Source organism: Ambystoma mexicanum, chromosome 7q (genome assembly GCF_040938575.1).
Source record: "Ambystoma mexicanum isolate Mex_15411 chromosome 7q, UKY_AmexF1_1, whole genome shotgun sequence".
Taxonomy (NCBI): Eukaryota; Metazoa; Chordata; class Amphibia; order Caudata; family Ambystomatidae; genus Ambystoma; species Ambystoma mexicanum.
Genome location: NC_090941.1, coordinates 631398816 through 631426328, shown reverse-complemented (window position 1 = coordinate 631426328; position 27513 = coordinate 631398816). Strand labels below are relative to the sequence as shown.

Sequence of the window (27513 nt, the reverse complement as noted above, 5' to 3'; positions counted from 1 at the left end):
GCGACTAAGTTACAGACACCTGTGAATACTAAATTATGTTGCAGTGATAAATCAGTTTGTTTTCCATTCCTATCCTGAAGAAGTAATTAACTTAACCGGATAGCTAACGAGAACCGGCTGAAACACGTGTCGACAGATAGTGAAAGAGATAGATACACTGTTTAGATTAGTTCTGAGTGTTTACAAAGGGTAGTTTTACGATGTTTGTACCCTTGGAAATATGATTCAGGGTGTGCATGAAATGGATTGTTAATGGTATAGTAGCGACTAAACGCATATGACTTGTGGAATATGCATGTATTCAGCTGAATAAGATTTGGTGTCCAATGAAGTATATGTAACAAATGTAGATATGCATTTTAGGAACTGTTTTTAAGTAAATAAACAGAAAAGATATATTTGTTGTGAAAACAAATGGGAAAAGAGACATCATTTATTGAGTTTGGCTTACTGTCTAGCACTATTAGTGTTGATCCTAGTTCTTTTCTTGTCATGTTACATTAACCTGGAAGATTAAGATTTTACCAGGTACCCTTACATAGTGTTTATAGTACATGTTAAGACTGAATTCTTAACTCCCTGTGGGGATTCTAGGAAAACATTCTATGGCCGCTCAACCTTTTTCGTCTCCTTCCACCTTTTTATTTTTGGATCTCTAACACATTTATGGTGGCCAGAGAGACTTCTGTACAGCATTTGGTCTTGGGTTGCCCATAAGGCTCACAGTCCCCCAGGGGTGCTTCACAAGCACCCATTTTCTACTTAAGCCGATTCTATAACCCTTCATCGGTTTTAGGGAACAGTCTGGTGGCAGCTGTACTTTAGTTTTGGATTCATAGGTAGCCCAATGAGCCTTTGTATTAGCCATTGGGGTATCAGTGTTATTTTAAGACCTGCTCTCACAACTTTGTATTTTAGGGCATCCTTTCTTCTAGGAAACCACGAGGCAGGCCCACATGGGCTATTTGTGAGCCCACATGGCAGCCTCCCTACTGGTTTCTACTTGTTTATTCCATTATTAGTCTCTGGACTGTTCCTCTCAGAACCTGTGGGGCTGGCCTGGGTTGAGTGATAGTCCCAAAGGTCAACTAGAATTACGCTTTTGTCCCCTGGCCCCTCTTGCGATTAGTGGAGTTGTTTCTTTACCAATATCTCAGAGAAGTGGTACAAAAGGGGAAGTTGCATTGGTTTTGGTTTTTCAATTAATACTGTGCTTGTATCTTCACAGTATTATCCACCTCTGCTTAAAAATGCACAGAGCAACAAGCATCCAGACAGAAGGGAATGGTTGTTGAAACATTGGCTAATGGTACATTTTCATATTGGTGTAGTATAAATACTTGGAACTAGTTGCACCTCACCTGTGAGTTGAACCCAAGCCCCTAATGAGGGTTTTGGGAAGTCTATAAAACATAATGGGGCCAGAGGATGGATGTTACAGTGCACCTTCCAGGGCTTAAGTGGGCCGGGGCCTGCCGGGGCTGGGCCATGGCAGGCTCCGAAATTTCGTTTTGAGGCGGGGCCCTGCCGGGGCCCAGTAATCTCCCCTGGCAGCCCCGGCCACTACACGAAAAGGCATTTTTTTCTACAGCCTGAAGCGCTTGCTCGTTTGCGAGAGCTTCAGGCTACAGAAAAAAAATGCCTTTCAGCCATAATGGTGGCGCCGCACCTGCGAGGCATCCCTTTAATCAAGAGATTCCCGTCGTCCGGCGCTACCATTATGGAAAAAACGTGAGGTCGCTGAAAGCAGAGGCCTTGCTTTCTAAATACTGGAGCTGCCGCGCATTCGCGGGAGTTTCAGTATTTAGGAAAAAAAAGGCCTCTGCTTCCAGAGGCCTCAGCCTTAATGGTGGTGCTTCCCCTCCCCAGCTGGCGAGGGGCAGCACCACCATTAAGGCTGAATAGGCAGGCGCTGTCCCCTGCCAGGCAAGCCTACACAAAATAAATGGAGAGATCAGCACCCTCTCTCCCATAGGGGAGAGGGTGCTAATCTCTACAAAAGGCTGCCTGGCAGGGGTGCCAGTAGCCCATTGAGCCGGGGCTCGTCAAGGGGGCGTGGCCTAACGGGCCATCAAGACCCCCGCTGTTAGGCCACGCTCCCTTGATGAGCCCCGGCTCGATTTGTAGTGCCACTTAAGGCACTGGCACCTTCCCCAAGGGAAATTGAATAAAAAGCCGTACAGTTTGCAGGCAGTTATGAAGGGAAGTATATGAGATTCTCTAATTATTTGAGACTAAATCTGCAAAGCTACACAGAAGCATTTTGCCACAGTAACCGACCACGTCGGTGTCCTTCAGAAACTGTGCCCCCGATAAACACTTTATGTACTGTAGACCAATATTTCTGCTGTATCTCTGAAGGCGTGCTTTAAATAGAATGCCAGTAGAAATTACTTGACTTTTAACATTTTGTGCCAAGAGATCTAATAATAAAACTTTTAGATAATGTGCCTGGGGAAATATGGAGTACATTGTTATGGTGTTACTTATAAATACAATAAGAATAGTTATAATATGTAGGGTGTTGCTACCCTGTCAGGTAACCTCCAGAGTAAATGAGTGTTGGTCAGATATTCTGCTCTGCTGTAAAGGATTTCAGGGTGCTAATATGCTGCTCAGTGACCAGCCTATCAAGGTAGTTGATGAAATGTCATTTTATCAGTTTCAAAAGTGCCATGCCAGTTTTATATTGCTGCCTTGCTAAGAACAATGCCATGAAAGGAGGATAGCACAGGAGCAACGTGCTGGCCTTGGAAGCAAGACCACACAGAGCAACAGAGGTTTGAATCCCAGATCTGCGCTTAGAAAGCGAATTCCAGTACGGTATTAGGCGCATTATAAAAAACTATTAAATAAATAAATGCTCCTAGATATGGTTTATGCCCGTTTCATATCGCCACTAGGAATGTATTATTGATTCACATTGCCCCCTTATTGTCATACCAGTTTCAATATTGCCCCCACAAAATACCAAGGCTAGTTTTACATTTCTTTCACAAAATTATATGACAAGTATCTGGGAAGTTAACCCCACCATATGCCAAAAATTCAGCCTCACATGTCTAGACATAGCCTCAAAGACCAAGTGGACTGCCTTAATTTGCGGGTTCAGCATTGGTTGCTCTGGATCTGCCTCACTTCATTCAGATATACCGACTGACCGCTTCCTGTTGCCCCAGGACTACCTGATATTGCCTGGGGACTTCCTCCATGCCCAGATTAAACCTCAGAAGCCCAAGTTCATCCTCCTATGCCGAGATGTATTCTGTCTGGCTGAATCTAAGAAGGTGACCTTGAATCTAGGCATTTGATTCATTCATCAGTTTCACCCTTCCAAGCCCATCTCCCAGCCCAACGTGTTCATGCACCACCAAGAAACACACAAATACCAGCATCGGGGCGCAAAAAGTCAGGGTGCAAAATTTGCACTTGCCACTAGCCAATGGCTAGTGATAAATGGCTCTTGGGGAGTAGGAAATTGTGTGCTATGTGTATGTATAGAACTGAAGTGGCAAGTGACCTTTTATGGCTGGCTCGCCGCTGGCAACTTTACATTTGTACCCCTGCCAGCATGATCCAGCTCTCGCCAAGAGGTGCAGTCTGCAGATGTCCTCCTGAGTCACATTCTGCTGGCCCCCCAAACACATGAATGAGGGTCCATGAACCATCGGAGAATAGACAACCACCTGCATTTGCGGGAAGCAGCATGTGCATTTGTGGAAAAGTGAGCCTATCTTGCTCCTGCATAAGCTGGGTATGTGGATTGAGCACTGACCATATCACTATTTCTTCCCCACATCAGACCAATCTCGGCACTAAAGGTGCCTATCCAAGCATTCAGAGAAGTGACAAATCCTCCTTCCCAGCTGATCTCTTACACTTTCTGCAAAATGGAACATGTACTTGGCATGTGTTTTCACAGCTTTCAATATGCCTGAGGCGCATATTCCTAGTGCTTGGGCAAGATAATGCTGTTAATTCTATTCTGAGGAATAGATGCGACAATGAGGGGCTAACTAGGGCAATAGGTATGGCACATACATCCACTCCTATGGACCAGCAATCAGCGGGTTGCAAGACGACCAGAATGCCTGGCATCAACCACTCACTGATCATGGATGTTAAGACCAAAGTCGTTAACCATGTCATGGAAAACATATCTCGGAAAGAGTGATGCGCTTTTGTTCTGCTTAGTTCTGAAGTGTTGTTTACTTAGTCTCTATCAGAATGGAAGAGTTGGCCAGAATGCAACTGAACATAAAATCAGTGTTCAATGCCTGGCACTGTTGAGATTCAACAAGATAATCAACTAATCGGTACAGCAGGCTAGAGCCAGTGGTAATGACCGACATAAGTAACAGAAAGGGTACAAGTGCCCCATAACCACTGGGGAGAAATCCATTTTGAGTTTTTACGAGGAAGACTAGTCAATTACAAGTTGTCCACAATGGCTAAAATGTACAACAGTAATTATGTGGAGATGCAGAGAAAGTGACTTTAGAATACTCCATTTGTGTGAGATGTTGTATATCAATATTATATTAAGTTACATATGTATAAAACTATAGAGCACAAACCTAGCTAGAAAACAGAGTCCTGTACTATAAAGGGAGTGGAACATAGTTAAGGGGAGGGAGAGTCGTGTTGTCGGTCTATGGTCCCCATAGTGATCGTTCCTGAATCGCAGGAGGGAGGGAGCCAATTTGATTTTAGCAGGCAGGGTTGTTCCATAGCAAGGAAGCATGGCAGGAGAATGCTTGTTTTCTGGCCTTCTACTTCTTGGATGCCAGTTTGGTGAGATCTTGGCTCCTGGGACTTCCTGAGAAGGTGATCTTTTCAGCAAGTATGATGGCATCATGCACATTAGAGCTTTGAGGTGAGGTAGGCTGTCTTGAAGATGATGCAAACTTGGAGTGATAACCAGTGTAGGTCCTTGACAGTGGGGAAAAATGTGGTAGAATTTCTTCAGTCCTGTAATGAAACATGCTGCGGCATGCTGTGTCGCTTTCATGAGGGCCAGAGTAGTGGTTGTGACACCAGCCAGGAGGGTGTTGCCACAATCCAGCTGGAAGAGCAGAAGGGCTGGGGGATGGATCAGAAGACTGAGGCAGGGAGGATGGGTTGGTTCCTATGTATTGCAGTAACAGAAAATAAAGATTTTGTTGAAGAAATAAGCAACCAGGTCATCGTGGTGATTTAGGGCAGACTCTCTCCTCGCACCAAAGTGGTCCCTGAGTGTCTACACATTTCTTCTTCAGAACATCAATATGTGTAACAGTAGAAGAGAGGGTCTGTCCTTTTGGCCCCTCACTCAGATGTAACCGCCCTGTGATGTGCATGCACTGCTCCCCTCAAGGCATCATGCATGCACACTGCCTGTGACATGGAATGTGTCTCTCTTGGCCGAACTCCACAGCATCATTTAGTTGCAGTTTTGGTTCTTGTAGCATGTATCACTGGAGGCCTGGGCATCACTACATAGTACAGCTAATTATTGGGTAAAAGGGTATCAGTCATGTGTTCTGAATGCCAAAGTGCACACTGGCAGTTGATCCTCCATATGCTGTACAGTATTCATGTATGCATTTCTCTTCTGAAAAACAGTGGCTCACGAACTGCAAGTCTGCTTTCACCGGCGGCTCAAGAGATGGTGTTATAACTTGTCAACCAGGAGACTCGGAAGAAAAGGTGAGGATTTTGGGGTGAAAAGTGCATTATTAGGACAGTGGCAAGATTACAGTGAGAAAAAAGGGAGACCGTGTGTCTTTTTAAATGGTGATGGCATTGATCAACTGTGGAAATTGGATTATAGTTTGTCGCAGTCTCAAACCACATAACACATAATTTGAACACGTAGTGAGTGATACGTGAAGAAAAGGCCCCTTGTAAGCGAGCCATTTTCCAACTGTCTCCCTGTATGTTGGAAGTTGTAATGTGCATATGTGTGATGGTTTGTTTCCATGTCAATATCCATCATATGGAAACCAATCTGCTCAAATTGTTCCTGCTTTCTGTTGGAATACTTCATCCATCCATGAATGCAAATTATTTGTTGTGAAGGATGGTTATATTATATTATTCCTTTGCATCTTTAACACCAACAAACATTCTTGCGAAAATTCTTTCAGTTGTCGGTTTCAGCTGCTATGCCTACCTACACATCTGAAAATTACTTGTCAGGTTGCCAAGGCCACAAAAAAACATTAGTCTTGGCGATTTTACATTGTTCTAATAGCTTGTATTATTTGCATATGTTTGCTTATTTTACCTTTATTTTGGTTTCAGTTGATTTTCACTTCATTTTTTGCAGCTTTATTTTGTATTTGTTATCTTTGCTTGCAGTTTCCACAGCCCCCTTGTTTTACAATGCATGGTTTTATATATCCGTGAGCTGAAATCTCAAAGGCAGGACAGGATCGGCCCGAATCATACATTCTAACAGGTTCATTCTCCAACAGATTTCTCACCTGTTAAAACGCCATGCAGACGTTAACAGGTTCAGACATTTTTCTCACATACAGTTTGTGACATCATGCTGCTCCACACCGACTCGTCAAGGTATCCGTGACATCTCTTGCACTGGAAGTAAAATCTTCAGCCATGTTGAGCCTTCTGACCTCTAGTACCTTTTTTTTCATAGCAGACGCTTTGGTTTTGGAACGGCCACTCAAATCTGCTTTAACTCCATAATGTCCCCATAAATCAGTCATGAAAACCTGTAAGGACTATAAGGAAGGCAGATGTTGGTCTCCAGCCCAAACCTTGGTTTTGTGCTTTGGACAGGACCACATAAAACGTCTTGCATAACAATGAAGGCAAATAGAACATCACTGCACTTGCCCCCAACAATCTGCGTTTCCCTTAAACACAGAGAATACACATTTTGTTTCACTTTGTGCGCAAAGTAAAATACATTGTAGTGCCTACTTGTAAATACAGAATGAATCCAAAACAATCTAGAACATAAACTGACAGTCATAAAAACTTAAAAGAAGCCCATTTTTACACATTACCAAACGCCTGTTTAAAAAAATCTAAATATCCATATTCATGTAACACCCCGACACTGCCCACCTTAAAATATATCATCCACTGGCATACTTTGCGTTGAATCTGCAAAGCTTGAAAAAATGGCGTGGTATTATGAGCCATTTAGTGCTTCACCATCAAGACCATAAATATTAAGGTTTATTGGCATGTGAACTATAAAACACATTTTCAAACTTCCACAGTGTTTGAAGTCATGCGAGCCTGCGCCCGGTAGCTGAAGATTACATTTTGTTCTACAATGTCAGCTCTGCAGGGTGTACGTTTATAGACTTTAAAGGCCAAACACTTATCCTAGCCAACATCTAAATCCACAGAAGACAGGCTAGCACCTTTAATTGCCTTATAACACTAAAGTATATTTAAGCAGCCTGCCTTAAAAAGAGTTTATTATCTGTAAATACAGTATCAAACAAGTCTACAAACAACTTTTAAACAAAAGCTTTGTCAATCCTTCAATAGTGAAAGCCCACAAAAACTGTACATTTTTAAACGGGTCATATTATTATTATTATTATTATTATTATTATTAAAATAGACACAATTGTTTAATTTAAAAGTAAATAAAATTTATGACTAAAAGACCAGGGTTGTTTTCAATCAAAAAGCCTTGCAGCGGGTCTCCTCTGTCCCAAAGCCACAATCGAATTCACTCAACTTCAGATAACAAGATTTCCTTGCAGTGTTACAATCAGATCTTCCAGTCAATTAGTCGTGCAGCAGTGAAAACACCAGCTGAAGCTCTGCCAGAATTCCCAAGTCCAGGCAAAGGGATACCGCTGTGCAGGCAGAATCCCCCTTTTATGAGGTGAGAACACAACCCATCTCTAAACAGTTTTCTATTAAGAAACCCATGTTTCCTGAACTCATGTATTTTTGTTGCTTACTTTGCAAAAAAAGAGCTTTTGTAACCAATCTAAAATTACCTAGCTCCCTTTGGCCAGTCATTGATAACAATATCGTGTATTGCAGGCAACCTACCCCATATTCTGTCGAGCTCGTCATCTGCGTTTTCTGCTGCGCTCGAGTTTGATAGATAAAAAAAACCACTGTAGCGCTGTTTCACAGCTGAACAGCTCCGTCATTTCTCTCTGGCACACATGCCATATGGCCCTGCAGTCCTTTTAAACAGCATTCATTCTAATAGAACTGTGCAGTGTGTTCATTTAGAATGAAACCACGCATTGTTAAAGACAATAGTCCGTTTTTTGTATAGGCCTGGTGAAGTCAAAGTTTAATGGTGAGTCTTGATGTTATATAACTTGGTTCAACATCTCTGTGTTAAAATGCCCCTGCAAATTAAGAACCGAGCATTGGCCAAGATGGCGGCAAGTCCCGGCACGCGACATGTCTCTGGTTGTGCCGATTTGTCCGGAGGGGACGCCTGCTGCCCCTCTCCCCCCACCCCGGGAGGAGAGCTGTGGTGACCAGGCGCCCCCCCCCCTCCCAACGAACAGCAGAGACCTGGAAGCATGCTCTGCAGCGGCCGTTGGCATGAAGATGGCAGCGGCCGCATGAGGATCGGCAGATCCAGAGGTGCCTGGCCCCCTGGCTGGGGGACGGGGGTAGTGTGATGGGGCCAGCCGAGACACCAGGGGGCACACAATTGAAGTGGGGTGCCAGCGGCACCACCTGCTGCTAGCTGGAATCACCCGCTCTGATGAAGGCTCACTGCTCCATGCTCCGGTGGGGCTCTCTGTGTGCCGACCCGCAGTGGAGTCCCTGCTGCTCTCCTGAGGCGCCCCGGTGCTCTGTGTGGTGGCGGGGTGGGTGTCCCCTCTGAGTAGCCTGACTCCCATGTACAAGTGGCATCCGGGAGGCCTGTTGCACAACACCTGTGCTTTTTCATTTCTTTTTCAGTCTACAGCCTTTCTGGAGGCAGCAGCACCCATCCAGGTGGTGCCTCTGTAAGGCGCTACTTCGGAGAAGCAGAGTGGATGCTAGTTGCCTAAAAGGGATGTGGAACAGCCCTCCCTGACTGTATTATGGCATGACTATGGGAGCAGGCAACCACAGGCCTGGGGGACACTGGGTATCCATTCAAACTATAGTCCCCGGCAGCAGGCTTCCTAAAGTGATGGATGTCCTGATTCTCCACCGCCCTTACTGAACTTGCTAAGGCCCTTTGAGTGAGTTACAACTGGGAAGCATTCCATCATCCAAGTTGGCCAGCCCGTTATGCAGTACCGTGCCCGGGGGAGCAGCCAGGTAGGTGGCCTGAGAAGGATCCACACTCGCTATCGACTGAGGTAGTGCGTCGGAGGACCGGCCCGTGGTACCTGAGCGCTGCCTGGGGAGGGGGGAGTTACCCGGCATGGAGAATGTTAGAACCGGAGTGTGCCCTGGCACCCATCGCCAATGAAATGTCTGGCCAAATGCTGTGTGTGATCGGAGAGGCCCGGAGCGCAGTATGACGCCTAGCACCCCCGTTTCCCCTTGGGAGCCCTGGTGAAATGTCCAACTCAGGCAAGAAGGTTAAAAATACGAACAGCCAATCTTACTTGGTGCAGTCGACAAAGCGACCATTGCAGGTAGAGGACATGGAGGGGACGCGGCTAGAGCGGCAGAGCCTGCACCTGATGCCCCACTTCTCAAGCCCGACTTCATTACCAGATTGTTGGACACAATGAAGGAGGACCTCCAGGAATCCCTGCCCTCTGGGATGACAGACCTCCGCAAAGAAGTGGGTGACTCCACCCGGGAGATTCAGAAAGAAATTGGGGCGCTCGGCAACAGAGTGGACTACAACGAGCGGTTGGTGGCTGACATGTTGGCTGAGCTAAGCGAGGTGCGAGGGGCTATGGCTGCTCTTAAAGAAGATACTGAGATGCTGCCCACCAAGCGTGATGACCTTGAGAAATGAGCGAGAAGAGAGAACCTGCGCATGAAGTTCCTTAAAGAGGGGCAGAAGGATGTGTCATACAACTCTTTCAGCAACTCCTGACAGATGGTGCCCAGGACACAAATAAAATGGGAAGGGCCCACAGGACCGGCCCGAAAGAGGGACACCCCAGATGGCCCCCTGTCTCCAGAGATTATAAGATTAAAAAAGAAGTCCTGGGGGGAAGCGAGAGAAGTCAACAGGATCCAATTTCAGCGCTCAATGGTTCAGGTTTTTTCAGGATATATCCCAGAACACTCTCCTAAAAAGAAAGAGGATGAAACCGATCTGAGACGCCGGCAAGTGAGATACAAGTGGACCTACCCCTTTGGGTTGAGCTTTAAATTAATGGATAAGGTGCACACTATCTTCTTGGCTGAAGGGGGAGCAAAACTGTTTAATATGCAGATCCCGGACCCAGATCAGTGTGGGAATATGCAACAAGAGGAGAAGGGCCCTGATGTGGGGTCATGGCACAAAGTTCAGCGAGGAAAGAAGAGGCCCGATCAATGACCAGAGATACCGGCCTCTGTGATGCCAGCACACCTTAAGGGCCTGAAAAATACAGGGCTGGGGTGGGGAGGGGCACTTCCTGCCTGCCATGTTGAGAAGCTGTCTCTTGGAGGGAGTCCTATTGATAGCCGGGATGCTGGTCTTGTGTGATGTCATTGAGGCCACCAGTTGAAATTGAATTGTTCTATTTGTTTGTAAAGGGCCGGCGGATTGGGGTGGGGGTGTAAACTTCCACTTATGCTGGGTGGAAGTCTTTGGCGGAAAAATGCTGAGGAATGTTGGGGAGGTTTTACGGGGAAGCAGTCCAGTATCTGTTTGACAGGACGGATGGGAGAAACACTTGTACAGTTGTGCACAATAAAGGGCAGATGGAGAGGGGACATAAGGACGTGGCATGTCTTTTGGGGAGAAAAATTTTTTATGCTGCAACATGGTACTTAATGTCTTTTCACTGAGCATTAAGGGGTGCATTTGGTCGCGCTCCAAGAAACTCACTTGTTTATTTTTATTTATTTATAGATGTGTACCAAGCGGCAGCCCGCAGGCATCAGGGCGCACCAAACCTTGTTGGTCAAAGATCAATTTAGGATCCGCAATAAGCTTTACCTGCACCAGTTCCATACGTCAGCTAACAGCAAGAGGACTGGGTAGCAATTTTGTTACATAGAGACTTGTTTGGTCCATATGAAAACCAGAAAGGGAGCTGATGGGAGATCTATTATGATGGTGGGAACTGTGCATGGCAAATTGGTGACCATCCTCACATTCTATGCCCCAAACACCTCCCAAGAATCCTTTGTGCTTCAGATGCTAAACACATTTACAGAGCACAGTCAAGGAGCACTTATGCTTCTAGGGGACGTGAATATGGTCATGGACAGGTGGTACTACAGATCAACACATACATCCTACACCACTTCAGGGGTTGCATCATGCAATCTACGGGCTGATTGCAGGAGCTTAATCTACTGGGCATATGGCGCACCAGGCACCCCATGGACAAGACATATATGTACACCTCTCGCATCCACCTATTAGCCTCAAGGATAGACTATATATTTCTTACAACGGACCTGACCCGTTTGGTTAAGTCTACAGAGATTGAGCTGATGACCCTTGCAGAGCATAGTGCAGTGACAGTAGGACTTGGCAACTGGGCAGGAAGACGCCTGCAGTTTCAATGGAGGATGCCCCCAGGGTTTTTAAGGGATCCGGTTTGCCTGCAAGAACTGAAGGTGATTAGAGAATATTTTAAAACGAACTCCCCTGCGGATACCTCACACAGGAACCATAGGGACCCGCTGGCAAGGGGTAACATTATCTCTAATCCGGCAGCAATGAAGCGTTTAAGGCGCAGATTTTGAAAGAGGTGAGGAATGCAGATAAAAAATATAGTGAAACCCCAACCAGGAGGGACCTTGGAGCGGTCACAATGATAAAGAGACAACTGAGGCTTCTTCGGACACAGAGAGCAAAGTGCACCGTACACCAGCTGAGGCACCGTTACTTCGAGCAGGATACCTGGAAGGGTGCTGGCACAATTTATAAGGCAGCAGACTAGCTGTTCCTTTATACTGACACTGATTGATGCCCTAGGCAGGAAATGGGGTGAAGAAGAGACATGGAGAAATTTATTTCACGGGTTCTACAGCACACTATATGCTTCTAGTAGGCCCAATACTTAAGATCAAACCTCTCTGAATGGGGTAGATCTGAAGCAAATGACTCAACTGGACAGGGACCTGCTGGACGCTCCACTAGAGGTCATTCAAGCTATTAGGTCTTTCAAGTCAAATAAGGCCCCTGGCCCAGACGGGTTAACTGCCCAATTCTATAAAGGGCTAGCCAAGTTGCTGGCTAAGCCTTTGGCAGATGTTTTCAATGCAATACGGGATGGGGGGTTCCATCCCAGGCTCCATGAAGGAAGCCCAGGTGGTACTAATACCCAAACCAGGAAAAGACCCTGAATAATGCTCTCCCTATAGGCCGATTGCCCTTTTAAATCTTGACTCTAAAATGTTTGCGAAAATACTCACGAATCGGCTTGAGAAGCTAATGCCCTCTCTCATACACCCTGACCAATCAGGCTTTATCTGAGGACAAAGCACAGCAGACATTATTCAAAGGGTTCTCCATCTAGTGGATGAATCCGTCCAGAATCGGGCATACTGACTCCTGTTGGCGCTCGACGCTGAGAAAGCCTTTAAAAGGATGGAGTGGGGATTTCTCAGAGAGGTGCTCGAAAGAGTCAACATAGGCCCAAAAATGCGCCACATGATTCTGTCCAACTATGTGGATCGGATAGCGTGCCTTTTGGTTAACAGGATTCTCTCCCCTAAGATAATCCTGGGCAGGGGTACAAGGCAGGGATTCCCCCTCTCGCTCCTGCTCTTTGCAATGGTTATGGAGCCCCTGGCAGCATGCATAAGGGCCAATACCCAAATTTTAGATATCAAATTTGGGGGGACCCAGCACAAGATCAATTTGTTTGCGGACAATGTTATTCTGTCTCTCACTGATCCCCTACGCTCCCTTACCTTTGTTGAAGACTAGCTACGCCTATATGGCCTTTTCTCAGGGTTCAAAGTGAACTGCACCAAGTCTGAGATACTAGGGCTTAACATCCCCCGACCCCCTTCTGAAGGCTGAAATAGAACAGAGGTTCCATACACCTGGGCTAGCAAATCACTGAGATGCCTTGGGGTTAATATACCAGGGAACCTGACCCATCCATACCATTTAATTACCCCGGCCTAGTGAGTAGTGTTAAAAAAAGACATAGACTGATGGAGTTCCTGGCACCTGTCCTGGTTCCTCAAAATGGCCGTTATTAAAATGAATGTCCTCCCAAAGATTTCTATACCTTATCCAGTCGGTCCCAGTCACAGATGTTCGAAGCACCCTGGGGAGTTAGGACGGCATGCTGCTGCCGTTCCTGTGGGTAAGGGGCTCACCCAGGGTCAATAAGCACACTCAAAAACCCTGGGAGGCCTGTATTTTCTCAATCATTTAAACTATTACCAAGTGGGGCAGGTCAGACCAATAATCGACTGGGTGCAGAGGGACTCTGGGAAGATCTAGGTGACCATGAAGCAGGCAGTGGTGGTGTGCCCCTTATGGACCCAGCTGTGGCTGCCGAAACAGGGGAGGGCACAGGGACGCTACATTAATCCAATCACTAGGGCCTCTCTAGAGATCTGGGATAATTTGAGCAAGTCCTCAGGAGCATGTTCGTTTCCATCACCCTTTACCCCACTGATTCATAATGATGATTTTTCCCCGGGTAAATTTGACAAGGGCTTCACACAACGGCTGGATAAAGAGCTAAGCAAGGTGGGGGAAATTAATTTTGTTTGAAGAGTGTAAGACGTGGTTGGGATTTGCAGAGAGTGATCTCTTTATATATCTGCAGGCTAGACACTGGGCCCTTCACCCCACGAGTGTGGGACAGGCAGCCAGGAAGCTACCCCTGGAAACGGTATTCCAAGAGCCAGCAGACGCTAAAGGGCTGATATCCAGTTTATATAAAGCGATCAATTCACTCTGTCCCAGATAGGACATCCTAATGTGCTGACTGGAAGGGAGCTGGGAAAAGTACTACTCCCAGAAGACTGGGACAAGATATTATGCCCACGTCTGGCGAAAAAAGCAGGTCAAAATACTGATGACATGGTCTAGAACCCCCTCCCATCTACAGCACTCTTATCCTAACAACTTAAAAATGTGCTGGAGGGGATGAGGGGTGGAGGGTACACTGCTACACATTCTATTGGGATGCCTGGGTTTACAGGATTTCTATTTGGAGGTCAGGTCCAAACTGAAGGAAATAATGGGGGCAGAGATTCCATAAGACCCCCTACTATCCTAGTCCACATTGGCCCGTTAAGGAAGCGCTGTACAATAGCTGAACTTAAGTTGCTGGCGCACTTAATAATGGCGGCCAAGAAGTCAATTCTTCATCTCTGGAGGAGGACTGAACCAACTTCTATAACTCCATGGTTGGACAAAGTATGGAACATTTCTGCCATGGAAAAGCTCAGTGCCAATATGAGGAATGCTCATTTAACCTTCATGGCAACCTGGGCGCCGTTTGTGAACTTTACCCAAAAAGGTTTCCATCCCCTGACATGCCCAGCTCGATCGAGAGCATTCAACCTGATGGGAATGCCCTAGATCGTGTTGCTTGCACCTCTCTCGTTTGTTTCCTCAATTATTTGTTGGAACTTAACCTTGATGCCCGAGTGCACCCCTGGGGAGAGTTGGGTGGGGGGGTTTGTGGGGCAGCAAGGCGTAAATTGATGTTGATTTATGCTTGGTAAAATCTTCCTGTTAAGTACCGGAATATTCTGGATATTGTTGAAAACTTCTAAAACAAATAAAATGTTATCTTTAAAAAAAATACCATAGTTTAGCCTTTTGTATAGGCTCTGTGAAACACACTTTGCTTATAAAACACATTGTTTTCATTACTTAAAATAAACATGCATTGTCAACAGAAAACAGTGTTTGATCTTTTGTATCAGCACTATAAACCACACTCTACCTGTAAAACGAATTCACATAGGTCTCGCGTGCCAACCTCTATATACACTCTATATCAAATCTAGGTCCAAGTTTAATGTTACTAACTCTCTAGCCCTTGTCATTAAAATGATAAAATCATGACATCTATACTATCTATAGAATGTATATAAATGCTTCATATAACATTAAAGACCAAACCCCACTCTAGCGTCATCACCGTGTCACTCTGAAAACCCTAGTTTCACATTTGCTGTCTTCAGAGCTCACTTCGCCCTCCATAGTCATCCAAACAACACCACCACCCACTGCTCCAATGTTTATACACATTTCTATATTAAATGTATATTCCCTTTAGATCAAATCATCTCAACATCCTTCCAAACATTTTGATAACTGTTTTATACCCACTTTATATAAAATATAAATTTTATATCAAATCGCTAGCATTTTTTATATCATTTTTATATAAAATGTATATTCACTTTATATCAGAACCCTATCAAAAGAGTGAGGGACTAAGACAGGAAACAGAGGACGTGCCCACCTGTCAAAATGTTGATGTGCGTGAAAGGGGGCCCATACAGTAGTAGCATGCAAGTATACAATTATGGTCACACAATCTAGAAAATGTAATGGGAAATCACCCGTCTCACCACCAGTCTTCTTTGAAAATCAATTATTTTCCTCTAGTGTAGATGAGCTACAAATGCTGTCCAACTCCTCCTGGGTATTGTTTGGTGTGGCTGACTGATTATTAAAAGTGAGTGTAATCTCCTAATCATGCAATGAAGGTTTCATTACAGGAAAAAAACTATACTTCTGTGAAAGGTCAATGATTTTGTTGTGTATTATATATAGCATACCCAGTATACCCACCTAAGGGTTACATTACAAAGGTGCTGGGCCTCATAGTGACTCTGCTTGTCATCATCAGAAAGCCCCAGTAGGGCGGTTTTGTCAATCCTCTCTTTTGGAACTGAGCGGCGCAGCCACATTATTACAGATAGGAGTCCCAGGCTAGAGTGGCCTAGCCATTTTGCGAATTGAAGAGAATTGTTGACAAATTGTGTGCATTGCTTCCAAGAACATCGTTTTTTTCACTATTATGGATTTGTTTTTTCCACCCATTATTTTACCACTTTTCATGTACGCAAACCTGTTTCTCTAACTTATGTGTAAAGTGAGAAGTATGAACTGTTTGTATGTAACATGGCGAGTTTGTAAGGCCTTATTTATTAACCAAACTGGTTTCATTAATTTCTATTCATGCAAAAGTCAGGATGCGTTTGATGCAATGCGACTGATGCCCCACACTGCGTCATGTTCCACCAGTACTGTACGTATGACGCATATGGGTAATCCTAATAATAAGATAGCTGTGACCTACTGCTTAAAAACAGATATCCTGGCCTGTAACCCACTGCTGCACTGCTCGCCTAACCCACACACCCTTCACTCCCCTCCCCACTCTTCATTCATTATTGTAATGAAGGTAGCAAAGCGTTCACAACTTTCTTTATAAAAGTATGGTAAAAAGCCATCTGCCATGGTTTCCGCTTATTGGACTTTGGTGAACTGATATGGGCGAAATTGCTGACATTATGAAATGCTTTAATTCTGCCTTTTAAGTTGTCAAAAATAGCAAGCATTTTCTCTGAAAATGTAATCGAGTACCCCAGGAGAAAGTGTCAAGCAACATGGCAAATGGTGTTTCTTATTGCCCTGCCCGCCCCAGTCCAAGTGTAGCCTGCTGCTCAGAAAGGATCTGCCGCACTGCTGGCAACCCCGCTTCCTGCATTTCCACCCGTGTGCTCTCACAAAAATAATGCAGTCCCGGATGCACTGTGTTAACAAGGATCCCATGGCAGACACTGAAATAACAACTAATAGTTGGAGGAAAAATTAGGTGCTACAAAAATGCACACTGAACATCACCATGAAATAGTGCTTCGTGTACAGACTTGTCTTGTCTCATGACCTTAAATCGAGGTTCGGTTTGCTTCCAACACAACCTGTGCCTACATCCTATTAGCCTGAGTTGTCTGTGCCTCAACAGTCGCTCCACCTGTACCCAGAACTCCATATCCCGTCTTCCAGAGTTGATATGAAGGTGACATTGCTATTTTGGGAGGCAACCTAGGATACCTAACCCCGCCAACCTGCTAAGTATAGGTCTGGCCCTGCGTCCTCGCCTACTGTGCTGTAACACGTCTGTTGTGCATGGGATTGGGATGCTGTTCATTTTGCAAATTGTGACTTCTGCTTTGAAGTCTGTCAGAAATGTTCATGACTTATGGAATTCTTACCCCCAACAGCAAGCATGCTGAAATGCCAGCCCTTCAGTATATACTTTAACCCCCAAGGTAAAAAAAGAACAACATATGGAAAGGGCGAAGTATATATTGTATGACTTACAATGCTAGCATACATATGTTCTGCAGCAGGAGTAATGGGACTCGTGAATGGAAATGAAGAGGCTGTAAAGAGTGCAGCTTGCTGGAGATCCAAGGTACAGGTTTTAGCCTCCTTAAACATAGTGCCATTTAATTGAGATGCATAGCCGTGGTTGTGTAGACCAGCTTTATTGTGGCATTTAAACAAACAACCTCTAAAAATGGAACAATATATGTGCCATTCGAGTCATATAAATGCATCTCTCGCTCCATTGCTGCTGCTTTTCCACCGACCAATCACTTATTACTACCCCTGTTATTTTTTCATCCCCTTCTACCTCTCTCTTCACGGTCAAAAACGTTGTCAAAGCAGCATTTGGAGAACCAAAGCTGTGCGAGTACGTGATACATCCCTTCTCTCTAGCGATTCTCATTGATAGAATTCATCACTGTTTCGGGGTACCTCTTTGCTACGTTCTTGGAATGGCGGCACCAGAGTACAGAATGCTTTTTATGCCTGGTTCTCTGTTTACAAGCAAATGCAATGGGCAGTATTTGTACTGGTAATTTGGGTAATAACCCAGTAACTGCTGCTTATTGGAAGGAAATGCAGAATGGGCCGTATTATGAAGAATTGGCACTGTGCTAATGTACAACAGGCACGGGTGATTATTTCTGCACCCACCACTCTTGCCGCTGCTTTGCCAGGGCCCTGCTGGGAAACCCTGAGCCTTTTACAAGCCAGGGATGTTTGCAGAATGCTGACTGTGCACTGCTTGTGTCCGTTGACACGTTTGGTGGAGTGGCAGTTGTCACTGCACCCATGAATGGGAGGGAGGACCTTTAGAGGGTCCCTAGTTGACACCCTACCTCTTCACAAAGATCCGGCAGCAAGAGAATAATGGCAACGAACCCATCCATTGCTTCTGCGCCGCATCCCCCTCCCTCCGTACCGCCCTCCATCCCTGCTTCCCACAAGCTTGCTTCCACACATGGACCCTAATGAAGACATGCATCAGAGTAAACGCGCTACCCTGGGGCATTCCATCCAATGCGACACTTGGCAGTGCTTGTTTTATTGTGAGACACCCCCTCCCCTTCAGCCCCTCACATACATTGAGCAATATGTGCGTGTTCTTTAGGCTCACCAACCCATATTCTAGTAGTGATTTCTGCACAAAAGCCGCATGGCACAGCTCGGTGCATGTGTTTCCCTCCAACAGGTATGGGCATTTGATTGAATTGACTGGGATGTCTTTGGAGAAGACATTATGCCAATTTAACCCAAACAGCTCCAATACCCAACCAAGAGGCACTCTGTTTGAAAATTCCCTCTTGGTTATGATAGGTTATTTTATTTTTATTTATAAAAATAAAATAACCTATCATAACCAAGAGGCCCTCTCAGTTTGAAAATTACATTGATGCTTAAGTTGTAATACTGCAGTCTTTATAGTTACTTATGGTATGATTTTTTTTAGGATGTCTAGTTACAAACAATATGCAGTTAATGGCCCTCTAAATTCCTTCTTTGTGACACTTTATCCTGATTTTCTTTTCATCAATATAACCTTTTCCTCTTTGCAATTTCTTTCTGTGAGGTTCAAGCGAATAAACTGAATTTTCACTTCTCTGGGAAACAGTTTGCATGCTCTTTTCTGCTAATTGATTGGGGTTGAAATGATCACCAAAATGCCTTGGGTGTTTGCTATGACACAAATACTAATTTACATCTCCTGTGGCAACCACAGTGCTTGTGGTCATACTGAAATTTGGCGCACGTATTTCTTTGTCTTCAGAGCCAACAATTAGCCAAGTGACCATAAGGCTGTTGTAAACACCTTTTACCAAATCTATTTGGAGCATCCTTTAATATCCAGAAGCTTGCATAACTTCTGCGCTGATAAAACTAACAAGCATTCAAAATGTCAAAACCGCAAAGAGACGCTTTGGCATACCCAGCGGCCCACAACCTATGGCTCTTTAGGTGTTTTGAACTCTCACCATAGTCTATGCTGGCTAGAGCTGATGGGCGTTGTAGTCCAAAACAGCCAGAGAGCCAAAGGTCATGGCTTGTACACTGCTCTCCTCACACTTGTAGTCAATTGTTGTTTTAACAGTGCTGAGCATGTCTTGTATGAGCCAATAACTTTTCAACCGCTGCAGGTTGGAGAAGTGACGTGAATGCTGCTTTCTAGTAAGACCTGTGGACACGAGGCTGTGCGCTTTCTGTTGCATGCATTACACTGACGCTGTGTACTTTCTCTCCTCTCCTGTCCTCCTGTGCCATGCTTGCTGTATAGCAAATGGAATCTCTTGCAGTAAGTTATCCTTCTTAACTCTTCTTCTACCATCAGGGGGCAAAGTGAAACTGCACAGTTGATGAAGCCGTTACATTTATAATCCTTCCCAATGTTGTATTTTCTTGTTTGTAGAATGTGGAACAGATTATTCATTTTTATGTTGTCAACTTCACTTGTAGCTGACAAATGCAGATGATCACTAAATGTTTTCACGCATGCCCTTGAAATCGCTTTAGACTGCATGACATGCTTTGGCCTATGGATAGATTGCTATTTATTTTCACTGTACCGAACAGCCATAGTCGTTGGACAATTAACTACACTGGAGGAAAAACATCAAATGGAATGTCCAGATAAAAAATTAATTCCCCATGTAAGTGACCGGCTACACATTTAAAATAACATTGCCTTGATATTCTGTGCTCCTCCCTGGAATAATTAAGTCAGTGTTTCATGTGTACACATATGCGTACAGATAGTGTCTGGGCTATGTAGTAAACACTTAGATTAAAGGTTAACATGGATTGTTGAAGATCATGATGGGGTAATGTATATTTTCGCCATCTGAACAGGCTTGCCTGTTTGTCCGAATTTACCCTGCCAGCCTATTCTGAAAGTTTACCAGCTGGTTGGAAAAGCGCTCTCAGGGCATACATTAGAGGTTTGTAGCCCTGTTTCAGAATTTGAAGCCCTAAGGTTTTCTAAATCCGACGTCCCTTGAATGGACGCTTCCTTCCTGGATTTTGGAATGTTGCAGAATCCATCAATGTAACCTTAGACTTCAGTGATAGTAAGCTAATGCCTCAAGATTGGTTGTGCCGGAGCAGGTTTGTTCAACTTCAGAACCCCAATAACCTTGGAACCTCTTTGTTAGAACAATAGACAGGAGTAAGAGGAACCTGGGTGCTTAGTGTTGAAAAATAGTGCAGAGGACCTTCCATTAGAGGGAAACCTAATTTTTTTCAAACATTTTTATTTTTTCGAACATCTTTTGATTGGCATTTGTTAGACAGAATAACAGTCGATTGAAATCAAAATACTGGTGCATGTAAAATTGCAATAGGCTCCGGACAGGACAGTACTGAGGGGACCTGAGCACACCTTTGGTATCAAAAGAGATTCTGAAGCTGAAATTAATGGCTCGGATGAAACTCATTCAGTAATCGCTATTGGGAAGTATAATTAGGTCTTCTCCTGTACTGTGCCCTGTGCCAAGGAGTGATCAGAGACAACTAACGGTGGAAGAGGTTATGGTGGTCTTTTCCTTGTCCATGATGCTGGAGACAGTGTAACACGACCATAAATGATAGTGGTTTGGAAGGAGACTTACCAGTGCTTTTGGGAGGTTTGGCTGAAGCCTGAATACCCCTTAATCCCTGAGGTGCATCCTTTCTACATAGAGCTCCATTGCGTGCTAGCTAAGTTTGGACTTTATGAATCCCCTACATGCAAGCCTGATAAAATGAAGCATGCCCATTGCTTGTGAGGATTGCTGCTGAAGGAAGTGCATTCTTCAACGGTATTACTGTAACCCCTGGCAGGTGTGAATGTGCAATCTGATTCCTGGATTCTGGAATTTGGACTGGGAGCTTTCCCTTAAAGAGCTGCTTGCAGATACGCCTTTCCTGGGCAAACTCCTGGAAAAGCTGGCCATCGCCCAGCTTAATCTTCACACGCAATCTGTTGGTTGTCTCCATGACCACCAGTCTGGCTTTAGAGCTGCCAGAAGCACAGAAACCGCTCTCCTAAACATCCGTGAAAACCTGCTCCCCAACCTTGATTCCAACACCCCCCGTTGTCCTCATCTTAGTTGATCTCTCTTCTGCCTTTGACACGGTCAACCATGCCATTCAGTGCTATGCGGATGAATCCAGCTCATTTTCAGGCTCCCTTTCCGCCACTTCTTCTCTCATCTCTGACTGTCTGCCATCCAGGAGTGCTGTGCCGCCAATGATCTCTGCGTTAATGCCAGTAAGACTGAGATTCTCCTCATAGGCACACCTGCTCCCTCCTTTCCTTTCAATCTCTGGCCGGCCTCTCTGGGCCCTCTTCCTGCTCCCACCTGTGAGGCTAAAAACCTGGGGGTCATCTTCAACTCCACACTCTCCTTTTCTCCTGGCATCCCTGACGTCTCTAAGAAGTCACACTACCGGCTGCACCTCCTCAGAGGTATTCTTCCTTTCCTCTCCTTCCCCCAGGAGGTCACTGTCTCCAGCTCTCTGCTTCTCTCTAGGCTGGACTACTGCAACAGCCTCTTTCTAAATCTGCCTGCTTCTACTCCCCGCCTTCTGCAACTCATCCAGAACAGAACTGCAAGACTTGTCCTTGGCCTCAAGCCCAGGGATTGTATCTCTCATGGACTGAAATCTCTGCACTGTCTCCCCGTGCCTGCTAGGATTAAGTTCAAAACCCTCTGCATTGTCCACAAGGCCTTCTGGGTCCTGGGGCCTCAATGCCTTCAACTCTGCCTTCCTAAATATCTTCCTTCTCGAGCTCTTTGCTCATCCGCCTCCAGCTCCCTCAGGGTCAGTTGCTTCTCCAAGCAACGAGTTGGGGATAGATCTCTTTCTTCAGCTGGGGCCTCACCCTGGAACAGCCTCCCTGGAAATTGAGGAGAACCATCTCTGGTTCTGGAAGTACCTCAAAACCTTCCTCTTTGCTTCTGCTTTCTCTCTTCCTCTCCCATGCTGAACGCCTGGCTGTAATTGAAACTGCACTGGTCACCTAGCCACCGTATGATCTCAGGCCCAGGTCCCCTCCCCCACCAGTTGCACACCTGCACTGCCTCCCTGGCAACCCCGGCACTTGGGGACTGTTTTCTGTATCCCTACAGTCCCCTACCAGCACATGACACCAGATGTGTGCATTTAACCTCGCACTTCCCAGCAGCTGGCCGCACTTTTATTTATTGCTTTATTCTATTTATTTGTTACTGTCGATTCCATGTACTGCACTGCCCCCCTGCACTTTTTCCCATTCCGCCTTCCCCTGCACTTGCGGGATCTCAGTGTCACCGGACCTAGTAAGATGGTTGTCTCTGTCTTCCCTCTGTTCCCCCTCCCTTGCCTCGTTGCGCCTTGAAACACTTCTGTATAGGTGCGTTATAAATGCCATATCCTATCATATCATATATGCATGTGCCTGGGAGGAGGTCCCCCCCCCAAACAGATGGTTGCATGTCACAAAATTGGACTTGGGTTATCTCTACCACCAGCATTAGAAGGTACTGCCTGTTCCGGTACTAGGCACAGTACTAAACCCCTTACCTAGATGAGACTGATTGTGTCCCATGACCAACTGATTAGTGGCCTGCGGTCCTATTCACTCCTAATAGCGCCTCACTTGTAGATATGTTCCAAGGAACCATGGTGCTATTTTTGCACATGTATTATAGTAACTCACTATATGGTAGTTTCCTAGTCCGGAGGTGCAATCTTAATGCAGGTCAGCCCTAATGGATACCTTGTTTGAAATCAGTTGTGTATGGCAGAGGGAGACTTCTACAAAGAGGAATATGTTTTACTTGGCCAATTAAAAAATGAGGGCAAAAGTATGAAAATGCCTCTTTAGGAGTACAGTGCAATAAATGGATTGGCTGTTTTGTAAAAAGAAAAAAAAAGAAAAATGAAAAAAAAACACCCGAAAGAAAATTTCAAAAAAGGGAGTCGACAGCCAATAGGTCGAAAACTGGGAACTGGGTAAGGTGGTTGGTGAAGTGCCTAATGGGAAGGGATGCAGCACATGGAGGAAAGGGATGTTGTGGGCTCATGCCTCGAGTTCTTTAAGTGGTATTATATGTAAGTGTTTTTCATGACCTGTCTGCTGTGCAACCCTTTTGCACAATGCTATCCAGCATCAAATTCAAATACTAAGAGTACACAAATATATTTTTTAAACTTGCTAGCGTTAAAGGTCTTTTGTTTTTCTCTGTGACTGAGTTAGTATTTAAGAAGTATAATTTGCTGACCTGGGAGAAGGAATCTGGCCGCCTAACACTTTATATTGATATAGACCTCCACTCTGGTATTCTTGAGGAATGCATTAGTGATGCAGCTGATCCTCTTCTATCCCTCTATTAAGGCTCATCAGATAGGAGGTGATGGGAGATCAACACATGATGGGAATCCGTGGTCAGCGGAGGATAGCCAAGCATTGCAGTATATGGGGCCGTTTCAATGCTTTTTTGCCACGGTTTGGTATTATGATCACACCTTGAGCGGTGGACAGTACAAAACTAGCTGCGATTTTGTTTCTGCTAAACCAACCTAATGTTGGAGATGTCCCGAGCAAGCAACTGTACAGCAGTCTTTATACACCACTTTAGCAACCATAAAGATCACTACAAAAAAACATTCTCTTCCATACTCGAAAATAAAAGTATCTCTAACACAATGTGGTGTTAATGTCATTATTTAGCCACCAAACCTGTCATAAGGGACAGTGGTAAAGCCATATAATTGATGCAAGATGCCTCCGTGGGCTGAGTGCCCACTCTCAGATACCTTTAGAGCAGTGTTTCACATCACAGGATAACGGGCTCATCCTTTAGTTCTTGACAGATTAATAAAATTAGTACAGTTGAGTTTTTTAATAACACACATTACTGCACTTAGCGCCAAGAGATACATTAGTTGCTGGGGTGCCCTATATAAATAGGCACTGTTGATATTCTAATTGGGTTGGCCCGCAAAAGGTTTTCAGTTTAGAGTACAAGGAAAACTTTACATTTTCACACTGACCCATTTAAATGTTCCTGTTTCATAATAGATCTCTTATTTTCCTCTTACATTTTTCATTTGTGCATTTCTAAATATAAAGATGATTTTGATTAAGTCGTCTGATAATTGTATGTCCCGTTTTGCACTCCTATTAAACATTCTCTGCGTGCATTTTATTTCCAAGTCTTTCATCTCATTTGGTTCTAAAGTGTTCTCAACGACACACTAACTTTACTAAATACACATCTGTAAATCACAGAGCGTATAATGTCTATTCACTTGTGTTCATGTTCATTAGGAAAAGTCTTAACGTAACACACACAACACAGATAAAGTGTATGTGCGTGTTTATATATATATATATATATATATATATATATATATATATATATATATATATATATATATATATATATATATATATATATATATATATATATATATATAGCCACAGAAAGTTACATACATCAACCAAACTCCTGTTTATAGAAAATACTTTTGATGCTTAGGTTGACCAGCGGGGCATGCAAGCCCTGTCGTTACTGTGTAAACCTGTTCAGTCCAACTACTTCCACAAGAACTAGCCCCCTCCAATTTACATAAGAGAAATAGAATCCTTTTTATAGAAACACATTTCTATGTTTCTTAACATGTAAGAGGATTCAATTCAACACTACAGCTAAGTCAATGCCTAGTCTGGGATACTGAATGGAAACCCTTATTAATATATCTTTATGTCCAGTTCATGAGTTCTGGATGACTACCCCTATATAACACCCCTCTCTTAGAATCCCCCTGCCCCCACTGAGCCAAGAAGTAGTTCTGTTTTGCAAGTTTAAAAGGTTTATTTGAGAATTTAAACAATATATATATCACACTTTATAATAAATTAATATCTGATAGTACACTTAGACATATGATGTTGATCAACAATGGGTAATCTGGCACTAGCACACTTCTTTATAATCAATGAGGAGTTAGTATAGGATGGATAAAGTAGCAAAAATACTTTTATGATTTCAAGGGAAAAGCAATGAGGAATAAAATGCAGTACAGAAATACTTGATATGATTTTAGCAAAAGATAATATAATCACTTTTTCTCTGGCAATTCACCCCCCGCCCCTATGCAATGTAAGAAATGGAAGGAAATGGAAGTAACACACACAGTTCTTAGGAATGCAATCAAATATAATTCAGTTCACCCCAGCAAGCTTAGACCACAGATAGAAGTTTGAAACACAGGCCCAAAATGCTTTTAAAAAGTGATGGCAATGAAGTGAGAAATATGCTGAAAATGGTTTTAATTCCCTTTAGGAGGTTCAGGGGGAGTGGTAGCTACTTGGGATGAGTTCAGGCTCACTTTAGCAATGATTTAGGGATGGTTCTTAACATGCACACGAATGTTAGCAGTTCAGGCAAAAGCAGCTATCTTTTTACAAGTAAAGAAATCGGGCCAAATCGCAAATCGCTGCAAAATTCGCGAATGCGTGAATCGTGATTGCGGAGAAAGTATAAGGAGTAGGAAGTCGGTCCTAGGCTTGTTGGAGAGCTTGGATTCTAAGCTTTCAGGGGAAAGTTAAACCAAGTTCGTAGCCCAAACGGTTCCAGAGATACGGACGATTAAATAAAGGTAGTTTTTCGGATTTTAAGTAAACTCAAAATGACAGGTGACAGCTTTGCAGCTGCAGAATTGACAAATGACAGTGGTGCAGCTTTACAAAATGACAAGTGACAACTTCTAGGAGGCAGTTCTGGTTAGATTAAAATAGTTTGGATTAGATTATTTTAACTAAGAGATTGGTTCTGCAGAGTTCTGCTAGGTACTCACAATATATTTTTGAAATAGGCCTCACCACGGATCTGGTCAGGTTTTGGACTGGACTCCGGTTCTGGTCTCGGCACTTCACAGCGATCTGGGTCAGCTCTCTGGTTCTGCTCACAGCGGTCTGGGTCACTCTGGATCTCTGGCCTCTGGTTCTGGATACTGCTCTGTTTTCTCGGGGTACAGCACTGCTTCTGGATCTTTCTGGCGCAGGGTTTCAGGCCAGAATCAACAGCTCAGCCCGGCTGTGAATAGTCTGCAAATGATTTTGGGCCTGCTGACAAATACTTTTGCTTGCAGTTGGCCTTCTTGGTTCAAAGTTCTGTAGTCTCTGTTTAGCTTGGAAGTCTAAGTGTAGGATCTCTGGATGTGAAGTCGTCGGTCAGCATGCTCCGCAGCAAATGGAATTGAATGTCTCTACCTGTCCCAGCAGTCTCTTTTTATGCGTTTTGAAGATGGGTGTGTGTCTGGGCCTAGCTAAGCCTGCCCCTCTCTACTTGTCATTGGCCCAATTCTCCCCTCTCCCATGATTGGGGGAAGGAAATGTGAGTCAGAGTGATGCTGTAGGTTTTATGGGTCAGAGGATCCTCCCCTGGTCAGTTTGCCCACAAATCTATATTTGATTCAAATACATATTGCACAGTTTAAAATTACATGCACCCATCACATGAGGTATACTCTGTTCAAACCCTGCTCTTCCTGGGGGCTTGCATTCAGAAATGGAAACATTTTGCACTTTTTAACTGGTTTTGCAATATCGGACATTTACCCAAATTTACACAAATGTGCGCAAGGAGTATGGACATTAATTGATGAAGTGTCATAATTTTAACATGCAAACATTTGGAGTGAAACCCTATTTTCCGCTAGCAACCCCCCAGATCATACCACCGGGTCCTAAAACCTCTTAAAATGTGGGCAGAAAAATCACAAGAATTATGGTATCATTTAGATAATTTTGACAAGCCCGCACCATGAGTTATACATCTTTCTTAAAATCATATTCTGGCCCACAGGGGTGTGTCTTCCCAGGTCAAATGCTGGAGAAACCAGTCTATCCACTTTCTTTAAACTCAGCCTGTCCTCAGAGGGGGCTGCCCCTCCCCGTTTCTGCCAAGAGGAAGCCACTTTTCCGACGCCCCCAATATAACTTCTGCCTGAGTCAAGGAAGGGCTTTGTTCAAAAGGAAGCCATTTACGATCCCCCCAATAAACCATCTGCCTGGGCCCAGGACAGGCCTTTGTTCAATTCCCTGTAGCTGCTCCACCCCTAATCTAATCAGAGAGGTGACAACTCCTTTTGGCAAGGGG

The 27513-nt window shown here is 44.4% G+C and overlaps 1 protein-coding gene across 7 annotated transcripts in view; it reads left to right on the top strand.

Annotated features, from left to right (window-relative positions):
- FRY (FRY microtubule binding protein) overlaps positions 1 to 27513 on the top strand; it is a 1191674-nt gene that overhangs the window by 1098740 nt on the left and 65421 nt on the right. For 4 of the 7 annotated variants that reach the window (XM_069639765.1, XM_069639760.1, XM_069639764.1 and 1 more), the window contains 2 exons: positions 5605 to 5688; positions 19662 to 19679. In XM_069639765.1, the coding sequence (XP_069495866.1) occupies positions 5605 to 5688; positions 19662 to 19679 (102 nt within the window). Of the gene's footprint in view, positions 1 to 5604; positions 5689 to 16244; positions 16503 to 19661; positions 19680 to 27513 lie in introns of those variants that run through there. The other 3 variants (XM_069639761.1, XM_069639766.1, XM_069639767.1) reach the window with 2 other exon arrangements.